The sequence below is a fragment of the Rhinatrema bivittatum genome, chromosome 4 (assembly GCF_901001135.1).
Source record: "Rhinatrema bivittatum chromosome 4, aRhiBiv1.1, whole genome shotgun sequence".
In the NCBI taxonomy this organism is placed as follows: domain Eukaryota; kingdom Metazoa; phylum Chordata; class Amphibia; order Gymnophiona; family Rhinatrematidae; genus Rhinatrema; species Rhinatrema bivittatum.
Window position 1 is genome coordinate 402,952,693 of NC_042618.1, and position 23,208 is coordinate 402,975,900.

Here is a 23,208-nt window from a genome sequence, read left to right on the forward strand (position 1 = left end):
TGTCCTTGGATAGGCTGTTTTCTGCTCTGGGTAGATTAAGTTGTTTTTTGGAGTTCACTTGTGAGCCCCCTTCTTGGATAAGTTTTCTTGTTTCAGGTAGACTTGTTTGCCTCAGCTTACTTCATTATTTGAGGGAAGCAGCTTATAGCTCTTAAATCAAACAGATCTGATAAGCTGGGTAGCATTGTTGTGCTGGTCAAAATTCCTTATCTTGTTTTTCTCTGCTGAGACATACATGCCAGCATCCATCTTTTAAAATCTGTGTCCCTCTGGGGTCATTATTCATAGAGGGTGGAACATCTGGTATCTCCCTTAAAGTCTTCATGCAGCTTGTTCTCATTCTCTCAGCTCCTCTGGTTTGTGTGAATGCAGATGTGTTTATCTCTGAAGCTTACACCATGTAAGCCAATCTCTCTGCATCCACTAAGATGAGTGAGTATCGTCTCTTGTAATAGATAAAGGGTTGCTTGTGACTCCGTCGTAGTGCCCTTTGGTCTGAGGTACACATAGGCCAAGCTGTCTGGATTTATTGTTTTCTTGGTCCAACATCTTGCTGTGGCAGATTTTCTCCTCATGACTCTGATCTTCCAGCCAGCTGTGCGATGCTGATGTGTTAATTTTCTTTGAAATTTGTATCATTTCTGGAAGTATAATGCTAGATATGCTACAGCAGCTTTCTGCTCCACTACTTTGGTTTCGCCAAGTATCTTGTGTCATAAGTCTTGGACATGGCATTAGCACATGCAGAATGCAGTCACTCAGCTCATTGGCTTCCCCACCACTTAAAGGATGACCTCATGGGACACATCAGAGAGGTGTCCTCCTGGACTCTCGGAAAAGGATGGGGTCAGCCTTTGGCCTGTATGGGCTTTGGTATGATCGGGGTTATATTTTTGTTCAGGCAACACATGATGGTCCTTACTGAGTCGGAGGTTCGGGCCCCTCATGTTTTTTCAGCTTAACCCAATATGCTTTCAGCAATATTCAGTATTTGATTTGTATGCACTTATATGCAGTATGTCTTTTTATTTATTTATTTAAAAACATTTGTTACCTGTTCTTCCTACGTTCAGGTTGGGGTACAATAAAACACACACAATTGTTAAAACGTAATGTTACAATAAAACTTAAAACATGTTAGGATACAATACAAATTAGTATCGCTTTGCTGACAAAGAGTTTCATACACTGGATGACACTAAGGGAGACTATATGTTGCTAGCCTGATTCGAGAATGCTTTTTTGAACAGATATGTTTTTCGGGATTTTTTAAAAGAAATTTCTTTCATGAAGGTTCCTCAATTCTTTTGGTAAGGTATTCTAGAAAAGTGGGTCTCATGGCAAGTGGATGTGTTGACAGCATTATCACCGCATTGCTGATTTTGGGATATGGTCACAGCAAGGTTGATGGGGAGCCCTCGGCAAGCGAGGCTTCGCTGCCATGGACTGTGGCAGAGTTGATCATGTCCAAAGTCTCACAGCGAGCATTCTGGCTGCAAGCTGGTTGGGCAGGGAATACCTGGTAACTGGTCTTCCTGTCCCTATGTTGCGTGGGTGTAGGAGAGCTGAGACAAGTTGCTTGTCAAGTATTTGCCTTTGACGGTTGGGGCCCCGGCCTACTCGCCACCCAAAAGAATTATGTTGCATATTCATAAGTGTCTCCTGCTCTTTTATGGACCAGAGTGTCGTCGCACTGCAGACAGCGTTTACCCACTAAGCGACGATCAAATTGCAAGATAACGTGAGGGGCAAGGCTTTGACAGCCCTGCATCCTAGACGGTGACATTTGTGGAAGGGGTTAGCTTCTACAGCCAACCCTGCAGCGGCCTGATGCTTATTGAGTGTTTGTCATGATGCTTGCAGCCAATGAGGGCGTGGCCATCCCGTGGGTATTTGGGAAGTTAGATGGCACATTTGTTCATAACCAGTGATTGAATTGTTTGTAGGCACTTGACCTATGCTTCTCGAGCAGCAGCCTGATGCAGAACTTTCTTTCACAGGTACAGTTCAAAAAGGGGGAGACTCGAGTGAGACTCGGGTTGAGACAGTGAACAGGTTGGGGGGGGGGGGGGCAAGTTTCACCTGCCATGGCTGTGAAAGACTTTTAAATCTCTAAATAAAAATGTTTAACTGTGTCTTGTCTTGCAGCATAATGCCTTGAAAAAGTTCTTATGCATGGCACTGTATTTTGCCGAGTTACGGTATTTTCGGTTTGAGAACTGAGAATACCCTTAATTGAAAGGGGTTGTATTGTTTCAGCGGTATAGCAGTCTGTGACTTGTCTTGAGCAGCTAATTAGCACGATTATTCCACAGCTGCATCAGCCCTAGAACAAAGTTCAGGGTCTTTTTTTTTTTTTTTCCTTTTCTTTTATCAAAAGGATCAGTCTCTCTGGGAATGTTTCAACCTGACAGGCCTTGAATGGCAAGACGTTTTGTTTTTTTTTAAGGAAAATCAGATTGTGTGCTCAGAAAATATGTACTGATCTTTCCTAAAATGACAATTTAAGAAATAATAAAAGGAAGCCAGCATTATTTCTGTTTCCCACGTGATGCCCGTTTTGAGCAAGAAAAGGTAACCAAGTTATTGGAAGTAGAAGAAACTAATTATTGCTGATGATCGCAGTGGAAATTTATGTAGCTCAACGGAATAAAGTTGATCCCGGTTTGTAAGCTGTTTGGTTACAAATTGAAGGCTAATAATAAGAGATGTGCTGGTGGAGGTGAGATGGTTTGGGAGATCTCAACAAATGGAATTTTTTTTTTTAGTGAGAAGTCTGGCACTGCGGCAGTGAAAGTGCTTTGTTGCAGTTTCTAAAATTAAAAGACCCTAAACATACGCAGATGAGGATTTAATACTCACCCCCCCCCCCCCTGCCTGTAAATCCTTTATGGTATATTTAGCACTTACACAACTGCTTACGTGAAGTAGACTGGATCCCTGGGCATTAAGGATAGCACTCGTTTGCTGGGCCATAGGTACTGCTGCAGGATGGACATCGGTGTAATTTATTTATTTATTTATTTATTTTTAGATTTTTATATACCGGTGTTCCTGTATTAAAATACAGATCACATCGGTTTACATTGAAACATAAAAATTATGCCAAGAGGCGGTACATATAACAAGGTTATAGAACTTGGAAAACATGGAAAACAGATTCGAATAATAACACTGATAAACTTGCAAAGTCTCTGAGAAATCAAATCATAAAATAAGGCGTAATTGTCTAAGATAAATGTGATCTGTAAAAGGGATTGCGATGGTGAGAAAATCTTGATAGCTGGAGGTAAAAATAAATGGAGGTAAAAATAATGAGGGGAAAAGAGCAGGATCAAAGGATGTTCTTTATCTCGCAAGCTAAAGGAACATACATAGAAAGACAACCGTATGGGAGGAAGAAAGCCGTTTTGGTGTTGCTCCTCTTTCGTGTTGTTTGGTTGCCATGTATGCGTGTTTAGAAATCTATTATAAAGGTAAATAAAAAAAAGTTCTACCGTCTTATTGCTATTGGGCCACTGCCTTCAGTCTTGGATTTCCCTATTTGAAGTACAAAACATCTAGAACTCTACTTTTCCAAGGAGTTCTTCTACGCATTTGACCCCTTCACTGCCTGCTCCCCCCCCCCAAAAAAAAGGAAATTATAATGTTTGTTATCATCAATTAAATTTTTGATGTGTTCGGAAATGATAATATAACTGGATACTGTATTCACTTTGCCGGAACCAGAAAGGTAAGCTCTTAGGGGAAGGTACCCATCCACCCTAGACCCTCAGTACTTTTTGCGTGATGGAATCTTCTTAAGTGTTTCTCTTTCTCAGGAGTCTCTGACTAATTTGGCTGCATCAGTCTTCGATCCTGAGGACTTTCTCAGGCAGGATGCCTCTCCTCTGACATCTTTTTGGTACACTCATTCAGTCCTCTGAAAGATCTCCCTCATCCTTGGGTCTCCTCAGATTCATAATCCCTTCAGGAAGATTTCTTCCTTCTATACTATCTGGACTCCCCCTCCAGTAGTCCTCCCTCTCAGTAAGGTCTGGCCAACCTTTCCAGGACCCAGCCATCTCCTTTGAACAGGATCATTTCTCCTCTTCTGAACCTTCCCTATGGAGGGATAGGCACTGGCACCTCTCTTTGAAGAGATAGCACCCAAACACACTGAAACTCCAGATCTTGGGGTCCTTTTCCTCTGACTCCTTCCTGCATCACATGGGTGCAGGGGCTTTTTACACTCACAGTATCCCTCCCGATGGGGAGTGGCAATTCTCCTTAATGCTCAGATACTACACTGACATCACACAAGGGGCAGGGTCAGACCCTCAGCTGAAGCCGGAGATACCATGCAAGTGAGAAGAAAACTACTTACGGAATTTGTTACACATGTATAGAAACAGAGAAATGTGACAGCAGATAAAGAGCATACTACCTATCTTTTCTGCCCATCCACACTAGGGATGTGCATTCGTTTTTCACAAATTAGACAATGTCAATGATATTGTCTAATTTGTCATGGTTCGGAAGCGCCGAAATACGAAGCGATTTTTGCCGAAATTTCGGCAAAATTCGTATTTCGTGTTAGTGCGCACTAATAGCGTTACTGCACACTACATATCTTAGTGCGCAGTAATACCAATTAGTGCGCACTGATTTTCTAGCTAACGAACTCCTCTGAATTGATACTTTTTAATTTTTAAGTTGCATTTTTTAGTGCGCACTAACAGTTACAGCGCACTAATACATACTTAGGGGTAGATTTTCAAAGGGTTCCGCACGTAACCTCGAAAACCTGCCCCTGCGCGTGCTGAGCCTATTTTGCATAGGCTCGGCGGCATGCGCAAGCCCCGGGACGCGCGTATGTCCCAGGGATTTGAAAAGGGGGGCGGGGTCATGGGCATGGCACCGATCCGGGGGCAGGACCGAGGCCTCCAGCACAGCGGCTGTGCAGGGGTATGGCGCGCCTGCAGCTGGCCGGCGCACGCAAGATATGCCTGATAGAGGCAGGCGTAAAAAGTTTAACAAGGTGGGGGGAGGGATTTAGGTAAGGCTGGGGGGTGGGTTAGATAGGAGAAGGGAGGGGAAGGTGGGGGGAGTGGAAGAAAAGTTCCCTCCGAGGCCGCTCCGATTTCAGAGCGGCCTCGGAGGGAATGGGAAAAGCCATCGGGCCTCCCCTAGGACTCAGCGTGCACAAGTGTGCACCCCCTTGCGCGCACCAACCCCGGATTTTATAATATGCGTGCGGCAGCGCATGCATGTTATAAAATCGGTTCTACATTTGTGCGCGCCAGGTAGCCTTAATGCGCATTAATATCTAGCTAGTGCACACTATCTTGTTCGGGTAACTGCGCACTAATGCTGAGATAGTGCGCACTAACTGGTTGTTAGTGCGCACTAATGCACTTCGTCAAAAATTGCCAAAAAAACAAAAAACGAACCGTGCAAAAACGAAATTTTTCGCAGAGCACCCGATCTGAAGTCCGACCTGATATCTTTAATTAAGCACATCTCTAATCCACACCAACTGCTCAGCTCTTCAATCTATATCACTCCCTCAGAGATCCTCGTCCCATGCTTCCTTGAATTCAGATATTGACCTCGTCTTCACCACTCTTTCGGTAAAGAAATATTTCCTTAGATTACTCCTGACTCTACTCCTTATTAACAGCCTTCTTTTTGTTGAAGGCTTGTACGAACATGTAAGCAGTATGTTTGTAACAATATTATGTAGTAAAGATATAACATTGCATTACATAGTTTGGTAATATAGTCTGAAGCTTCTGTTAACCTGATTTCAGTCACAAAAACAGTAAACGCTGTAATGAAGAAAGTGGTCTTAAGAAGAAAGTCATTTTTCCACTGCTTTTTGTTTTTGTTATAACATTGAAATTCCCAGGAAAAATAAAGTAAAAACTGAAAACAGAAGTCCCTACTTACCTATATTTCACTTACCTTCGGGCCAATACAGTAAAGTGTGCTCCGGTGGAGCGCACTGTTAGCCCGCGTTTGGCTGCACGTTTTGGACGTGCTATTTTTACCCCTTATACAGTAAGGGGTAATAGCACGTCGAAAAAGTGCAGCCAACCCCCCCGAAACTAATAGTGCCCGCAACATGCAAATGATTTTGATGGCCTTATTAGTTATTCCCGCGCGATTCAGAAAGTGAAATGTGCAGCCAAGCCACACATTTTACTGTCAGAAATTAACGCCTGCCAAAGGCTGCCGTTAATTTCAGCCGGGACCGGGAAAGTGTACAGAAAAGCAGAAAAAAAAATGCTTTCCTGAACACCCTCCGCCTTTATATCATAGCGATATTAAGTTAGAGGCCCAAAAAATTAAAAATCGACCCGTGGGTTGGAAGATGGACGCTTAATTATGTCGGCGTCCGTTTTCCGAACCCGTGGCTGTCAGCAGGTTCGAGAACCGATGCCGGTAAAATTGAGCGTTGGCTGTCAAACTCGCTGACAGCCGCCGCTTCTGTCAAAAAGGAGGCACTAGGGACGCGCTAGTGTCCCTAGCGCCTCCTTTTACCGCGGGCCCTCATTTTGCATTTTTTGTTTTTCTGAATCGCGCGCCCTGGAGAATGGCCTGGGCGCACGCCAGAAGAGCGGGCACTTGCCCGCTCTCCCGTGGGTTTTTCTGTATCGGCCCGTTTTATAGGTAATTTTTACTGTTTTTGATTCATTTTAGTCTGAATATTGCTGATTTTTTTATATTGTTGTTCAGCACTTTGAGCTCCTGATGGAAATTGAAGCAAATCAAATTATTTTGACATTGAATCAAGGATTACAGAAATGTTCCAGAAAGATAGGCTAAAACCTTTGAGTAATATAGCAATCTGCAGTCATATGCAAAAATTTAGCTTGTTGATTGTATATTAAAAATGTTATCGGGTTAGCAGAATTTAACTTGACTGTTAATTACTTCTAAATGCAGACAAGCCCTGGAGCACCTCTTTATGCTGAGAACGGTGGTGCTCTTGCCTCTGCCGTGTATGTGTGGAGCTGCTTTTCACAATTTAAAGGAACTCTGAGTGCTTCTGCAACTGCAGGCTTGAGTGCATGTTTCATTCTTTCTCTTGAGGCAGTTGGGATAACTTTTTTATTTTCTGCCTTCCTCCAGCAGCTCGGCGGAGCATCCGGGCGCCTCCAAGCCTCCGCTGAGCTCCTCCAGTATGACATCACGGATTTTGCTACGCCAGCAGCTCATGCGTGAGCAGCTGCAGGAGCAAGAGCGTCGGGAGCAGCAGCAGAAGCAGCAGGCAGCTCAGTTCATGCAACAGAGAGTCCCGGTCAGTCAGACACCAGCCATTAACGTCAGTGTCCCTGCCAGCCTGCCCCCCGCCGCCCAGGTACCCATGGAAGTCCTCAAGGTATGTGAGTATGCTTCAGCTGGTCATTTTTATTTTTCCGGTTCATCTTTGCTCTTTCTTTAACCATCTTTGAGCATGTTTTAACGATGCTGGTGCAGGAATGTTTGATACGCATAGGAAATGTTGGGTTAGCGAGCAATGTAAGTTGTGTGGTCTCAGCCAAGTAAGCATACAAAAGAGAGAGAGAGAGAGAGAGTGTGTTCTCTAAATGTCAACAAAAAAAGTGTTTGAAAAGTATTAATATTTGGGAAAATGTAAAATATGGATGGTCTTCTGTTATTTGTAAGTAATGTGTGGAAAACAAAGTCAAACTCTATACAAAAGATCTCTTCAGAAGGACGGAAGAAGAAAGACATGGTGAGTATACAGCTTTCATAATCCTTTTTTTTGCTCAGATGATTGCTTTTAGAAGCTTTGACTCCTTGTTAGACTAGAAACTGCAGGAGCTTATTAGTATTTCTCCAACAAGGGACATGCAGCTTGCTTCCTAATTACTGGAAAATTGTAACATACTAAGAATAGACTCAATTTCACACATTGAGAATTAGTCCAGATAAAGTAACGCAGTACGGTGCACCTTTTGTCAAAGAATGAAGCCCTAAATTCTTGGAGAAAGAGTGGAAAATGAATGTTGCCTTTCAGAAGAACTCATTACAAGTAGCCTCGACCGTGTGCTATGCTGCGGATGGCATGAGTGGTTAATGTGCGGAGCAAAGATTTCGTGGAGACGTAAGATAGCAAAGAGAAGAAGTTCTGAAGGGTAAAGTTGAGGAAATGAGATTGAAGGTTGTATTTAGGTGTGGTCGCACATTTTTTTTATTTCACTTATTCGGTTCTGTTTTATTCTTTTATTTATTTATTTTTGTACACTCCCCCATTAAAATGTGCTCAAAACATGATGTAACACATGGAAAATGATATGTCAACAATATAATAACATACTTAGCTTAATTCTGAAATAATTTTGTGAATTTATAGCACAGTACTTTGAACATTCATTATAGAATGTTTTCCAATGAACTTGACTGATTTTTGGTCTTTTCCTATAAATAAACCTTTACTGTCTGGCCAATGCAATATAGTGCACTCGGTTGAGCGAATGGCTTTACACGTGTTTGGAAGCGCGTTTTGGACCCTCATGCAATAAGGGGATTAGCACATCCAAAACGCTCGTCCAACCAGCGCATAGGTAATAATGCTCAACATGTAAATTCATATTGATGAAGCTATTAACTGTTACCGCCGATGCAAAAAAAATGATGTGTGCCCGACATGCACATTTTTACTCTCAAAAATTAACGCCTGCGCCAAAGCAGGCGTTAATTCTTGAGGAGCCCCAAAAGTAAACAGAAAGTAGAAAATATGGCTTTTCTGTACTTTCTCCAACTTAATATCATGGCGATATTAAACCAGAAGTACTAAAAAAAGGAGAACCGGCAAAAAAAATAAAAATAAAAAATATTGCCAGCGATCAGGTTAGGAAAATGGATGTTCATAAAATTGAGCGTCCGTTTTCCTACCCGCTGACAGTCACCTCCCCTTGGAGCCTGATGCCAAGGAGGTGCTAGGAATGCACAGTTTTCCCTAGTGCCTACTTTTTACCGTGGCGGCTCATTTAAATATTAAGTTGGACGCCCAGGAGAGATGGATCGGCATGTGATAAGAGAATGGGCGCTGAATCATGAGTTCCCTTTTAATGTGGCCAATATTGCATCGGCCTGTGTGTGTCTAATAAAAGGGAATGGGGCCTTGTGAGAGATGCAGCAATGTTTGTGTGCTATAATGTTTATGTAATGCTTTTATTTTGTTGTTCAAAATTTTTATTTATTTACTTAAAACGTTTATATACCGACGTTCATAGACATATCACATCGGTTTACAGGTAACAAGGGAGTAATATTTGAACTGAGAGGGAAAGATAAAGTTACATGTAACAGGGATATAGATGAACTTGGGAGAATAGGAGAAAATAAAGGGTCAAGTGACCTAGGAGAGGATTTTTCAAGAGAGAGAAACAATAACTATATTACAATTGCTTGTAGATTTTGGGGGGAGAAGGAGATTAGAAGGGGAATGTGACCTGGCAGAGGGAGATAATTCAAGTGTAGGCTTGTTCAAATAGCCAAGTCTTTAATTTTTTTTTGAAGGTGGCAGTGCAGTGTTCCTGGTGGAGTTCAGATGGCATAGATTTCCATAATGTTGGTCCTGCTAAGGATAGTGCACGTTTTTTGGTGGATATGAGTTGGGAGAGATTGTGAGAGGGAGTGGCTAAGGATCCTTTGTAAGCGGATCTGGAGGGTCTATTGGAGGTGTGGTATTGGAGAGAGTCATTAAGCTAGTGAATGTATTGGTTGTGCAGGGTTTTGTGGATAATTGTAAGGCTCTTATGGAGGATTCTGGATGGGATTGGGAGCCAATGGAGGTTTTGAGGATCGGCGTGATGTGGTCTGATCTGCGTGAGTTAGTTAGAATTCTCACTGCAGCATTTTGCAGCATTTGGAGTGGTTTGATTGAGGTTGCTGGGAGGCCTAAGAGAAGAGAGTTGCAGTAGTCGATCTTCATGAAAAGGGTGGCTTGGAGGACTGTTCGGAAGTCATTATGGTGTAGTAAAGGTCTTAGTTTCTTTAGTACCTGCAATTTGTAAAAACAGTCTTTGGTCATGTTGTTGATGTGTTTTTGAAAACGGAGATGTTTATCGAGAGTGATGCCTAAATCTCTGACATCTTGGGAGAAAGAGAAGTGGTGCACCGAGGGTGGAGGGTTAAGGCGAGCTGGGGAGATGAAAAGGAGCTCTGTTTTTGATGTATTTAAGGCCAGCTTGAGGTTGGTGAGGAGGGAGTTGATTGAGGAAAGGCAGTTGTTCCAGGTTTTAAGAGCATTGGACACTGAATCTGAGACAGGGAAGAGTATCTGTACATCATCAACATAGATAAAATGAGTAAGACCAAGGTCGGCAAGAAGTTGGCATAAGGGCAGAAGGTAAATATTGAAAAGAGTAGGGGAGAGGGAGGATCCTTGAGGTACGCCATGTGTTAGATTAATGGGGTTCGATTCATGGTTACCAATTTTGACTTTGTAATGACGATTGATTAGGAAAGATGCAAATCAACTCAGGGCTATTCCTGAGATACCTATGTCGGTAAGGCGATCAATAAGGATGTTATGGCTGACAGTGTCAAATGCTGAGGAAATGTCTAGCATGGCTAGGATAAATGATTGGCTCTTGTCCATACCTTTAAGGATGGTATCAGTTAGGGATAATAAGAGGGTTTCTGTATTGAAGAATTTCCTGAAGCCAAATTGAGACAGGTAAAGGAGGTTATGTTTTTCAAGGTGACCTATAAGCTGTAAATTGACTACTCTCTCCAAAAGTTTAGCCAGGAATGGGAGGTTAGATATTGGTCTAAAGTTAGCCGGGTCTGAAGTGTCTAGGTTCGGTTTCTTTAAGATAGGTTTGAGGATGGCTTGTTTCAGAGCAGAGGGGACCTGTCCTTTGGTGAGTGAACAGTTAATAATTTCAGATAAAGGTTTGGCTATTGTGTCGGGAATGGTAAGGAGAGCATTCGTAGGGATAAAGTCCTCTGGGTGAGTAGAGGGTTTCATTTTCTTTAGTAGTGTTGCTATCTCCTATTAGGAAAGACTAAAGAGGTTAGGACTTTTCAGCTTGGAGAAGAGACGACTGAGGGGGGATATGATAGAGGTGTTTAAAATCATGAGAGGTCTAGAATGGGTAGATGTGAATCGGTTATTTACTCTTTCGGATAGTAGAAAGACTAGGGGGCACTCCATGAAGTTAGCATGGGGCACATTTAAAACTAATCGGAGAAAGTTCTTTTTTACTCAACGCACAATTAAACTCTGGAATTTGTTGCCAGAGAATGTGGTTAGTGCAGTTAGTATAGCTGTGTTTAAAAAAGGATTGGATAAGTTCTTGGAGGAGAAGTCCATTACCTGCTATTAAGTTCACTTAGGGGTAGATTTTCAAATAGCGCGAATTGGCCTACTTTTGCTGGCGCATCAGGTGCAAGCAAAAGTAAGCTGGATTTTAGTAGATACGCGCGGAGCCGCGCGTATCTGCTAAAAACCTGGATCGGCGCGCGCAAGGCTATTGATTTTGTATAGCCGGCGCGCGCCGAGCCGCGCAGCCTACCCCCGTTCCCTCCAAGGCCGCTTCGAAATTGGAGCGGCCTCGGAGGGAACTTCCTTTTGCCCTCCCCTCACCTTCCCCTCCCTTCCCCTACCTAACCCACCCACCCGGCCCTGTCTAAGCCCCCCCCTTACCTTTGTCGGGGGATTTACGCCTCCCAGAGGGAGGCGTAAATCCCTGCGCGCCAGTGGGCCTCTTGCGTGCCGGGACGCGACCTGGGGGCGGGTACGGAGGGCGCGGCCACGCCCCCGTACCCGCCCCCAAAACGCTGCCGACACGCCCTGAAAACGCCGCAGCGCTCGGTCCCGCCCCCGACACACCCCCTCCGAAAACCCCGGGACTTACGCAAGTCCCGGGGCTCTGCGCGCGCCGGTAGGCCTATGTAAAATAGGCTCACCGGCGCGCAGGGCCCTGCTCGCCTAAATCCGCCCGGATTTGGGCGGATTTAGGCGAGCAGGGCTCTGAAAATCCGCCCCTTAGAGAATAGCCACTGCCATTAGCAATGGTCACATGGAATAGACTTAGTGTTTGGGTACTTGCCAGGTTCTTATGGCCTGGATTGGCCACTGTTGGAAACAGGATGCTGGGCTTGATGGACCCTTGGTCTGACCCAGTATGGCATTTTCTTATGTTCTTATGTTCTTCTTATGGAGGTAGCGTCGAAGGAGTCTAGGGCGATGCAAGATTTTTTGTGTCTGGTATAGGGAGGGGGGGTAGGAGGGGGGGAACTTTGCGATGAGATTACTGATTTTGGTGTGGAAAAAAGTTTGCTAATTCATTGCATTTGTTTTTTGCATCATTGTCTGTGAATGGAGGTGGGGTTGACTTTGTGAGGAGTGAGACGTAGGTGAAGAGGGCTTTGGCATCATATTGGTAGTGGTGGATTTTTTGAGAGTAGTAATCTTTTTTTGGTTTGCAGGATTGAGGTTCTGTAGGAGTGGAGAGTGTGTTTGTAGTCTGCTAGAAAGGAAGGGTTCTTGCGCCATTTCTTTTCTTTGGTTCTTAGTTGTTGTTTAAGGGATGTAAGTTCTGCCGTGAACCAAGGTTTTTTTTGTGTTAAGTGGATGGATATGTTAGTAAAAATGATGAACTTCTTAACTGGACATGAGGAAGGTACTTTATATGAGCTTGTGACTTCAATCTATGTGCTTCCCTACTATTCTTTAGCACTATGTACCAACTAAATCCAAAGAGAAAACTTTGGTGTGACAGGAGCTGTTTAAGCATATACAGATCTTGAATTGGTCCATCCATTAATTAATGTAAAGTTTTTCTATGTGTGAAATATTCAGTGAAGAACAAGATTCTACCTAGTTCTGGCACTGAAGAGGCTTAAATTTCAGGGTGGCTTATTCTCTAGCAAAGCGAAAATGCCTCCTGCCTGAACAATAAGTTCTAGGCCCAATAACTTCTGTCAAGCAGCGCTCTTCGGTGCTCTGGGGAGCATCCGTTTTGTTGCAGCATTTGCCATCAGGAGACCTTTCCGTTTGTGGGGGCTTTGTGATATCACTGACTGCTCTGCTGCTGCTGGTGCAAAATGTATGCTTCTAGCCACAGCAGGGAAGATAAACTAGCTTGCTATCCGCTTTGGTCAAGAACTTATAGTATTGATTCAGAACTGGACACATTACTCCAGATGAGGCTTCACCATTGATTTTGCAGATGGGAAGGGTAAAACAGCATACATATTTTTTTTAAAATGATTGTGTGCTGTTTTTATTCCCTTGACCTTAGCATAACCAAGGAATGGCCTTTTCTAGTGCAGCTAAAAGTATGTGCATTATGAGCCCCATGTGTATATTTTAGCCTCCTTGAGGGCGGCAGTTTTACCTAGGTAAATTTATCTAGGTAAATCAGTGTTTGAGTAAGGAAATAACTTTGAAAATTGCTCTCATTCTTTCCAACTGTTGAGATTATACCTCCGAAAAGGAAATAAGATAGAGGCAAGCCAGAGGAGGACCATAAAAGTGGTGCATGATCTGTTGTGTAAACCCTGCGAAGTAAGACTTAAGGAAATAAAAATGTACATCTTAGAGAAGAGGAAAAGGGGCTGATATAACAGATACATTCAAATACCTCAAAAGTGTAAATGCTCTAGAAGCTCGTATTTTTTAGAGGAAAGGAAGTTCTAGAACAAGAAGACATGCTATGCAGATCAGAGAGAACTTCAGTAAGTTGGCTTTTATCAACCAAAGTTCAAGAGAAATGCAGTGGATAATAAATCCGACCTCATTTTGTGGAGAATATCACACAAGTTTTATTTTATCAATTGGTTTTCCAGGCTTATTCTAGAATTTATAAATTGTGAGCACATGCAACACTACAAGTTTTTCCAGGAAATGTTCTACCTGGCTACTGCTGGTGGAATGTTATCAAGGAATCATGAAGGTGATAATCATCAGAATCCTTTTTTTTTTTTTAATATTGGGCTGTGCGTATTTAAAATGGTGGAAATCTGATACAGAGGTCTGGAGTCAAAGAAAATGAATAAACTCAGTTCTAGGACTTAACTTAGAAAAAGAGATTACAATGACAGACAGGGATTGAAAGGCCCATTTGCTCTGCCCAATTTATTTCCTTGTCCAGTGTCAGAGATCCCAGTTAATATCTGGCTTGCACCTCACTTCTTCCCACTTAGGGATCATCATTGTCTATCCAATCCTTTCCTGAATTCTGTCCCGGTTTATGCTGCCGCTGCCTCTCCTTCCACTAGGAGGTCATTCCATGCCTCCACCACCCTTTCCATGGAGAAATATTTTTGTGTTACTCCTGAGTGTATGAAATTCTTCCAAATACTTTGGCAAACAATCTGATAAATCTAGAATAATTTCATCAGTTCATTAACCCTTTGTGACAAAAACCTAAACTCATCTGAAACATTTGCTTCAAACCGTTTGAGGTGGATTTTGTCAGAATGTGCTTTTGTTTGGGATTTTTCTAATTACGTTTGAGGTTTCCTGAGATCCAACCGTAAAAATTTGGTGACTTTCTTCAGCAGCTCTGGGGACAATCCAGAGATTCTGACTTAACTCATCCAAGGCAGAAATTCATCTGGTTTGACTTCAAATTGTTTGCTTCTCTCTGCTTTGCACTATTATTGACCCTTGATACATTGGCCCAGTGGGCTTCTATGATAGCTTTTTGTTTCGTTTACTTTGTTTTATTTATTTGATGTTATAGGATCATGCAAGGAATGAAATCACTGCAACTGGTCTCATCTTCAGTCCTATTCAATATCTGCCTAGAAATCGAATCACCCCAACAGGTTTCAGTCTCCCTTGAGTGATTAATGGCAGATACGCAGCAGGTATTCCCAAATAGCAACTGTTTTTAAGTAAAACAGTCTGTCTATTTGAGAAATGCTGAGTGCTGACAAAAAGATACTCGCCTTGGCTTGAAAAGATATATTTGGTTTGAGTAGGAGATATACCTGTCCCAGAGCCAATCCACAAGGGGTTTTTCACCATGCCCTTTATTCAGGGTTTATCGGTTTCCTCAGAATCTTTCACCCCAAATATATTTACTTCTGTCCGTGACATCTAGCAGGGCAAGTCTGGATGGGCCTTCTTTTTGCCAAGCAGTTCCCATTACATTCTGTGGGAGAACTTTTCTTCATATTATTTTATTTCCCTCAAATAAAAATTACGTGAGCAGTACCATGCCACCTTCTATCCGTTTTATTCTTTTGTATTCCATTCACTTGCAATTTGAAAGAAGTGTTGAGATCAGAGATCTGAAATACTCTTTAGACAGCCGCTCTTGCTGCTTTTAAAGAGACTGTACCACTTTCTTTACTGGAGGTGACAACATCTGTGCTTTTATGTTCAAACATTTTTCTTCAGGAAAATATATGGCAAACAAACATCTGGTACATATACATCTGTGCTTTTAAAAGCAGTTTGGCAGACCCTGTATCTTACACAATGTAGAACACTAAAACTTACCACATGTGCTTCTCTCTTTCAGTGTTAGCTTATATTCTCATCTTTTTTTTTTTCACATACATATACTATGCCCTCACTGTATACATGCAAGCATACTCTTGCACTCACATACATCTGTCATGTTCACAAATGAGTCAACTCTACAGAAACACAGGAGACAAAATGTAAATAAACTATGCTGCATATTCTATACAAATTGAACTGAGAATACAATTTTTTAATATTGCGATTTTTTTTTTTTTTAACCCTTTCTTGTGGAGAGGGTGGTTCATTTCTTTGTACAGGCCATGCTTGACTATGTCTCATAACATGCATGGTCCATGTACTATACTGAAAGGTTAGGAGTTGTGCAGGGCTTCCTGGTCTTATTGTTCACTTTGCCAGTGTAGCTGATGAATATACTGGGCAAGGTCCCAGATCCTAGGCCCTGCTTTGTATATGAGAGCATAACTATTGGAGATGCCCTGTATAGAGTCCTATAGGGTAGCAGTATCAAGGTAAAGGTAGACCCCCTTTCTGTGTGGTAAATGAGGCTTCATGTCCTACTACACCTACCTTTCCTGTAGCAATATTTTCAATGCTGTGTTGAGCTGCAAGTTCATATCCGGCTTCTTTCTCTGGCATTCCTTGTGACCTTGAATACTCACTTGGATTATAAATTTTGTAGGTCATGGAGTTAGTGTATCTGTATGTAATTTATCGTAGAGCCCCAATTTAGACCAAAAAAAAATAAATAATGAAAGCAAGTCTGAGGTTAACTATTGAATAGTCTATGTAGGAAAGAGATCTACTTTATCACTTAAATGTCTGGTGCTGTACTGTATTGGGCAGGACAGCTGTCATTCTGTGATGCAGAGAAAAGACTGCATAGATGATGAAAGGTATTTTGTAATGTTTTTACACATGCTGACTTTTCATGTCGGCAGTTCTTCATACTTTATACCTTGCAGTGATATTGCAAGGGGGATAAATGGACTCTTAGCAAGGCATATTTTATGCCTTGCTATGGCATATGGTTAGTGCAATTAGTGTAGCTGGGTTTAAAAACAGTTTGGATAAGTTCTTGGAAGAGAAGTCCATTAACTACTATTAATCAAGTTGACTTAGGGAATAGCCACTGCTATTACTGGCATCGGTAGCATAGGATCTTCTTAGTGTTTGGGTACTTGCTAGGTTCTTGTAGCCTGGTTTGGCCACTGTTGGAAACAGGATGCTGGGCTTGATGGACCCTTGGTCTAACCCAGTATGGCAATTTCTTATGTTAGGTTGATATGCAAAGAAAGCTGAACTTCTGACCTAGGCATCTCAGTTTTAGGCATATGAAGTTGGGCAGGTTTTCAGCAAATTTAGGGGCCTGTGTTTTCAGCTAAAGATTTGCTTTTAAGTTTCTAAGACAGGAGCCTAAATTTAGGACTGCTAGTTCTTTGCCTACATTTAGGAACCTAAGTTAGGAGCCTAGCAGTAAAAATCAGCAGTAGAGGTCTAGCTTATTTTCCCCGTTTTGCCCCTGCCTCTGTCCCCATCCACTTTTTAGTGTCCAAATTTAGATGTTCAGTTAGGGGAATTTCCATTTAGGCAGATCTAGGCGCCTAATTCCTTAAGTTAGGCCCCTTTGTGTCTTAATGCCGGCTTTTTTCCCCATTATTCTCTATGGAGGAGGGTCATATAAATGTGTGTTAGGATATTTAAATGAGGTAGGGTTGTGATTGAAGCATATGAGAGAGTTTTTTGGGTTTTTTTTTACTTTTTCCTTAGGTCATGCTGACATTACTCTTTGAGCATGCGCCAGGGGTTTCTTCTGCCACAATTCCAAATGTTCCTGACATTGTCAGAATGACTTTTGTGAGTTCAAAAAAGGAATAAGGAGCCTATTATATTTTTAAACAAGAGAGAGAACACATTCCGCCCCCACGGAGGAGTCTGCTTAAAATCCCTCATTATTGGCCACTTTCCTTGTCTTCAGGCTCCCATAGAGACTCTCTTCAAACTGAGAGATTTTTCCCTCCAGAGCAACTCCACCTCTTCTTTCTTGCCAACCTCAAAATGGGTGAATCGACTGCTAATGTACTGTGAGTTCTGTTTATTCAGCTTATAGGGATTCTGAAATATACCATAAATATATCGGAACACAGAATAACAGTAGAACATGAGTGAAGGTGTTACCAAGAATGTTGCCTAAGGTACATGGATTGTTTCTGTAAGATGTTTGTACATTTTGTGTAAAAAAAAAAAAAAAAAAAAAGGGGGAGGGGGCAGAGGAAAGGTCCCTGTGTTATTTCTAGTTGCACTTTTCTTTAATGTTACATGTCGTCGTGTCAGTAATTATAATGGGCCGGATTTTAAAAGTCCTATGCGCGCCGGACCCATTTTAAAAAAGCCCGGCGATGCGTGTAAAGCCCCGGGGCTTGCAAAAAGGGGCGGGGAGGTCCGGGGGAGGAGTGGGGACGGGGCCATAGGCCTCCGATATAGCGGCCATTTGCCGCTGTGTCGGAGGATCACATGCCAGCAGGCTGCCGGCGCGCGCAAAAGGTAAGACAAAGGTCAGGGGGGGTTAGGTTAGGGGAAGGGGTGGGAAGGTCAGGCTAGGGGAGAGGGAGCGAGGGAAGGCAGCGTGGCTTGGCACGCGCAAGGTGCACAATTGTGCACCCCCTTGCTCGCGCCGACCTCTGATTTTATAACATGCGCGCGCATGTTATAAAATCGGGCATATGTGTGCATGCCGGGTAGCGCGCACCTTTTAAAATCTACCCCAATATGTACAAAAAATGATAAACTATCACATAAAGTCCTCTGTAACTGAGCTTTCTAAAACCTTTGTTATACGTTTTAAATGGTTATAGAAGGCAATTTTATATTGCATCTGTAAAGCTAAGGTAATTGATGTTTGAATGTACACTGTATGAGTATGTATATATGTGCATATGTGGCCACTATCCAGATTCAGACAAAAAAAAAATCTGTCCCACAGAATTGAGTGAATTTTAAAAGCCCTATGTGCGCCAAAGCCGGGAGATACGTGTGTATATCGGCCCAGCGAGCGCCGCACAGATTTTAAGAGCGCCCGGGTATGCGTGTATCTCCTAGTACGCGAGTAAAACGTTTCTCATAAAAGAGGTGGGGAATGGGTGTGGTCTGGGCGGGGCATGGGCATTCCAGGAAATATGAATGAAACCAGCATGTGAGCATTTACGCACACCAGCACGTGCCGGGGTCCCTATCGTGAAATAAAAAATACTAGGCTAGTCAGCAGAGGTTTAAGGGTCGGGGCTAATAGGGTAAAAGGGAGGCAAGTTAGCTAGGGGGTTTAGGAAGTCCTTTCTTTTACTGGGGCGAACTGGGAGCAAACTGGGGAAACAGGTAATTGCGTCGACGTGCCTATCTACTAAAATCCCCCCCCCCCCACTTATAAGATTGATGTGGCATTTGCACGCAGATGCGCGCGTCAGTATAAAATTGTGCGCATGTGTACTCGCCTATAGCCAATCTTATATCGTGCGTGCATATACTCGCGTATGTTATAAAATCACTGCAGCTACATGCGCGAACCAGCTAATGTGCGTACGTGTGTTCCTTTGTTCAGGTCTTAAAATTCACCTTAATGTGTTAGGAAGGTAACGCACCTTCTCCTGGAAAGCTGAGAACTCAAAAAAAAAAAAAAAGTTGTGAATCAGTGAAAAAAACAACTATTGGGTTTCAGTTGATGGTGTCGTACTCTGCAGATAGTTGGTTTTTCACATGGTATTCTAAATGAATCTGTCCTGCGATCAATTGCTTTATTACCTTCCAGTGGAATATTTCCCGCCAGTATAACTAATGTAGAATAAAATCCATGTTATAGTTTTTGTAGATCAAGACTTTCAGGCTAATTTTAAAATGAGCATGCGTGCACCCATACATGCGTGTATTGGCACGCAAGCAGAGATAAGCTGTAATTTTAAATCATGTGTGCACTTGCACGGGTAAATTGCAGCTTTTAAAATTCACATTACTCACGTGCGACCCACATACATGCATATGTGGATATTTTAGTGCAAGCAATGCTTTTAAAATCGACCCTATGGGAGGTCTGCATGTAACAGAAACATTTGTCATTTAGCCAAGACAGCTCATACAATTGAAGCTCATCTGAGGCGGTAAACTCTTGTCCTCGAAGCTTGTGCCTCAGTAACCATGTTAGTCTATAAGTTGCCTCCAGCCTGCTACTCCAGACTATGGGAACTGAAACATTGTGGGGTGATTTTCAAATATCCCTCATACAGATTTTCAAAAGAGAAACTACCCGATTAGTTTCTTTTTGAAAATCAGAGTAAAGTATATGTACTAAAAGCATCCACATGCTTTGTCCCTGGCATTTTGCACGGATGGCTGAGAAGGGTAAAACAGGTTGCGTGCTTTCGAAAATGCCAAGCATTTCCTCTCCAAACTAAAAGCACCTCTGTTTACACACTATATGGGATATTCCCGTGCACTTTTAGGTGGTCAGAAAGGGCAATCATTTTAAGAAGCCTCAAACATTTTCAAAATTTGTTATGTTGGAAGGGGGCAAAAAGGGGCGGGGCCTGAGCGTTCCAGGGCAGGGCCAACTGTATTTTAAAACCAGAGGCCACAGCACATGGCAGCTCATTAATTATCTACTTAAATATACTACTGATCCCGATGAGAAGTCTGCAAATCTCATGTTTTAGGACTTACACGACAGGGTAAGGGGTCCGGGTCAACTGAGGGGCGTGCGGGATGAAGAACCAGAAGAGTCTGGAAGACCTCCACATGACTCGCCAAACTGGTGGACTCATTAGAGAAACTGAACATGTTTATATTTAATTGACCCACGGTTTCTTCTACTCCAAAATACAACTGGTCGTTTCCATTGTGTCGGGTTTGTGCCTGTGGACTTACGGAGCTGCTGGAGGCCGTACAAGAGTTTGCAGAGTTCTCTGACAGTACCACGTAAAGAATGGCCTAGTGGAGAGATTTTTCTCCTTGTTTTAAATGGAATCAGACCTTCAGCGAACCAGAAAAGCTTTCTAAATGTATGTCTGTCATTTGTTCAGTAATTTTAGAACAGTTAGTGTTTAAAAGCTGAAACCGATAAAGTGACTAAATAGAAAGTGGCAACTTATAGGCATTCCTGCCATTCAAGAAGGGCTTAAGGAAATTCTTATTGGCTAAATTACAAATATGCAGCAATTTGCACTATACTGCATGGCAATTTCAGCCTGCCTGCCTGTGGTGATTAGCTGGGAGATTTTTTTTTTTTCCCTACAATGTAATACATGAAGTAAAATTAGATTAAGAGGTACCAGGTTGGGTGCAAAACCTTGGAAGTAAGAACACCTTGAATGATTCCATCTGCATCTTGATTGGTGCCTTAATTAGCCACACAACCTTTAACCTTTTGAGAAATAAGTAAAGGATAATTTTGGGGATCAAGACAAAGGCGCACACAGATTTGCCACACACCACTAGATAATTCATCAAGGAATGTTGGTAATTAGCCCTGCTTCTTTCATTCCTTTGCTCATTTCATAAAACTGCTTGATCTGAAATAATGCTGCTTCATTATTAACAAGTTTCAAGTCTGTAATTTGGCTCTCAAACAAAACCGGCATTGTATAGTGATTGTAAAGTGCACTAGTGGTTGTGCATTTTTGCACTTGTAGGAGTCACCATTGTACCCTTCATCGGCATTTTGAGAATTCTTCAATTAAGTCAACCTATTCTATATCCATGTACATTTGTTTGTGTGTGTATGTATGTATATATATATATACACACACACACACCCCCTATATATTTATAGTAGGGTTGGCGCAACAATTTCTTCCTACTGCTTTCATTCACAGATCCCAAGGTATTTTTCCCCATTTTATAACCCCTTCTTTGTCATGTAGTTCAGCCATTGTAGTCACCGTCCTTAGCCAGGGGCCTCAGACCACAGCTTCATATGGAACCTGGTACACATACACACCTGAGTCTGATCACTGGATGTCACCTTTGTGCGATGACCCAAGACACTCTCTCTCCTGGGGCTATGAACACTGCCTCCTTAATATCCCCAACCCTGGCCAGTCCAAGGAGAAAAAGGCAGGCCCGGGTACCAAACCCAGTCTATTATAATTTATTAACATCTTTTCCTTTTTAAAGTCTGCTCTGAAAGTACATGGGCTCTGCCTTTTCCACAGAAGCAGATCTGCAGGAGATTCAACGAGAAAGGACACTGGCCAGGAGAAATGGCCACTTCAGCGGGAGCTGCGTTTGCTGTACCTGTGCTATGGATAAATGGAGGGCATTGGTTCCACTCCTGCCAGTTCAGCACCTTCATGATCAAGAAATTCACTAGAATTATTATTTTTTTTGTTTTACAATATTTAAAGATGCAATATAAGAACATAAGAAAATGCCATACTGGGTCAGACCAAGGGTCCATCAAGCCCAGCATCCTGTTTCCAACAGTGGCCAATCCAGGCCATAAGAACCTGGCAAGTACCCAAAATCTAAGTCTATTCCATGTTACCATTGCTAATGGCAGTGGCTGTTCTCTAAGTGAACTTAATAGCAGGTAATGGACTTCGCCTCCAAGAACTTATCCAATCCTTTTTTAAACACCGCTATACTAACTGCACTAACCACATCCTCTGGTAACAAATTCCAGAGTTTAATTGTGCGTTGAGTAAAAAAGAACTTTCTCCGATTAGTTTTAAATGTGCCCCATGCTAACTTCATGGAGTGCCCCCTAGTCCTTCTACTATCCAAAAGAGTAAATAACAGATTCACATCTACCCGTTCTAGACCTCTCATGATTTTAAACACCTCTATCATATCCCCCCCTCAGCCGTCTCTTCTCCAAGCTGAAAAGTCCTAACCTCTTTAGTCTTTCCTCATAGGGGAGCTGTTCCATTCCCCTTATCATTTTGGTAGCCCTTCTCTGTACCTTCTCCATCGCAATTATATCTTTTTTGAGATGCGGCGACCAGAATTGTACACAGTATTCAAGGTGCGGTCTCACCATGGAGCGATACAGAGGCATTATGACATTTTCCGTTTTATTCACCATTCCCTTTCTAATAATTCCCAACATTCTGTTTGCTTTTTTGACTGCCGCAGCACACTGAACCGACGATTTCAATGTGTTATCCACTATGACGCCTAGATCTCTTTCTTGGGTTGTAGCACCTAATATGGAACCCAACATTGTGTAATTATAGCATGGGTTATTTTTCCCTATATGCATCACCTTGCACTTATCCACATTAAATTTCATCTGCCACTTGGATGCCCAATTTTCCAGTCTCACAAGGTCTTCCTGCAATTTATCACAATCTGCTTGTGATTTAACTACTCTGAACAATTTTGTGTCATCTGCAAATTTGATTATCTCACTCGTCGTATTTCTTTCCAGATCATTTATAAATATATTGAAAAGTAAGTGTTCCAATACAGATCCCTGAGGCACTCCACTGTCCACTCCCTTCCACTGAGAAAATTGTCCATTTAATCCTACTCTGTTTCCTGTATTTTAGCCAGTTTGCAATCCACGAAAGGACATCGCCACCTATCCCATGACTTTTTACTTTTCCTAGAAGCCTCTCATGAGGAACTTTGTCAAACGCCTTCTGAAAATCCAAGTATACTACATCTACCGGTTCACCTTTATCCACGTGTTTATTAACTCCTTCAAAAACGTGAAGCAGGTTTGTAAGGCAAGACTTGCCCTGGGTAAAGCCATGCTGACTTTGTTCCATTAAACCATG

The 23,208-nt window shown here is 42.4% G+C and overlaps 1 protein-coding gene across 4 annotated transcripts in view; it reads left to right on the forward strand.

Annotated features, from left to right (window-relative positions):
- The window catches only part of MITF (melanocyte inducing transcription factor), a 430,331-nt gene that overhangs the window by 301,298 nt on the left and 105,825 nt on the right, over positions 1–23,208 (forward strand). For 2 of the 4 annotated variants that reach the window (XM_029601084.1, XM_029601087.1), the window contains exon 2: positions 7,120–7,366. In XM_029601084.1, coding sequence (XP_029456944.1) covers positions 7,120–7,366 — 247 coding nt within the window. Of the gene's footprint in view, positions 1–7,116; positions 7,367–23,208 lie in introns of all 4 variants that reach the window. The other 2 variants (XM_029601083.1, XM_029601086.1) reach the window with 1 other exon arrangement.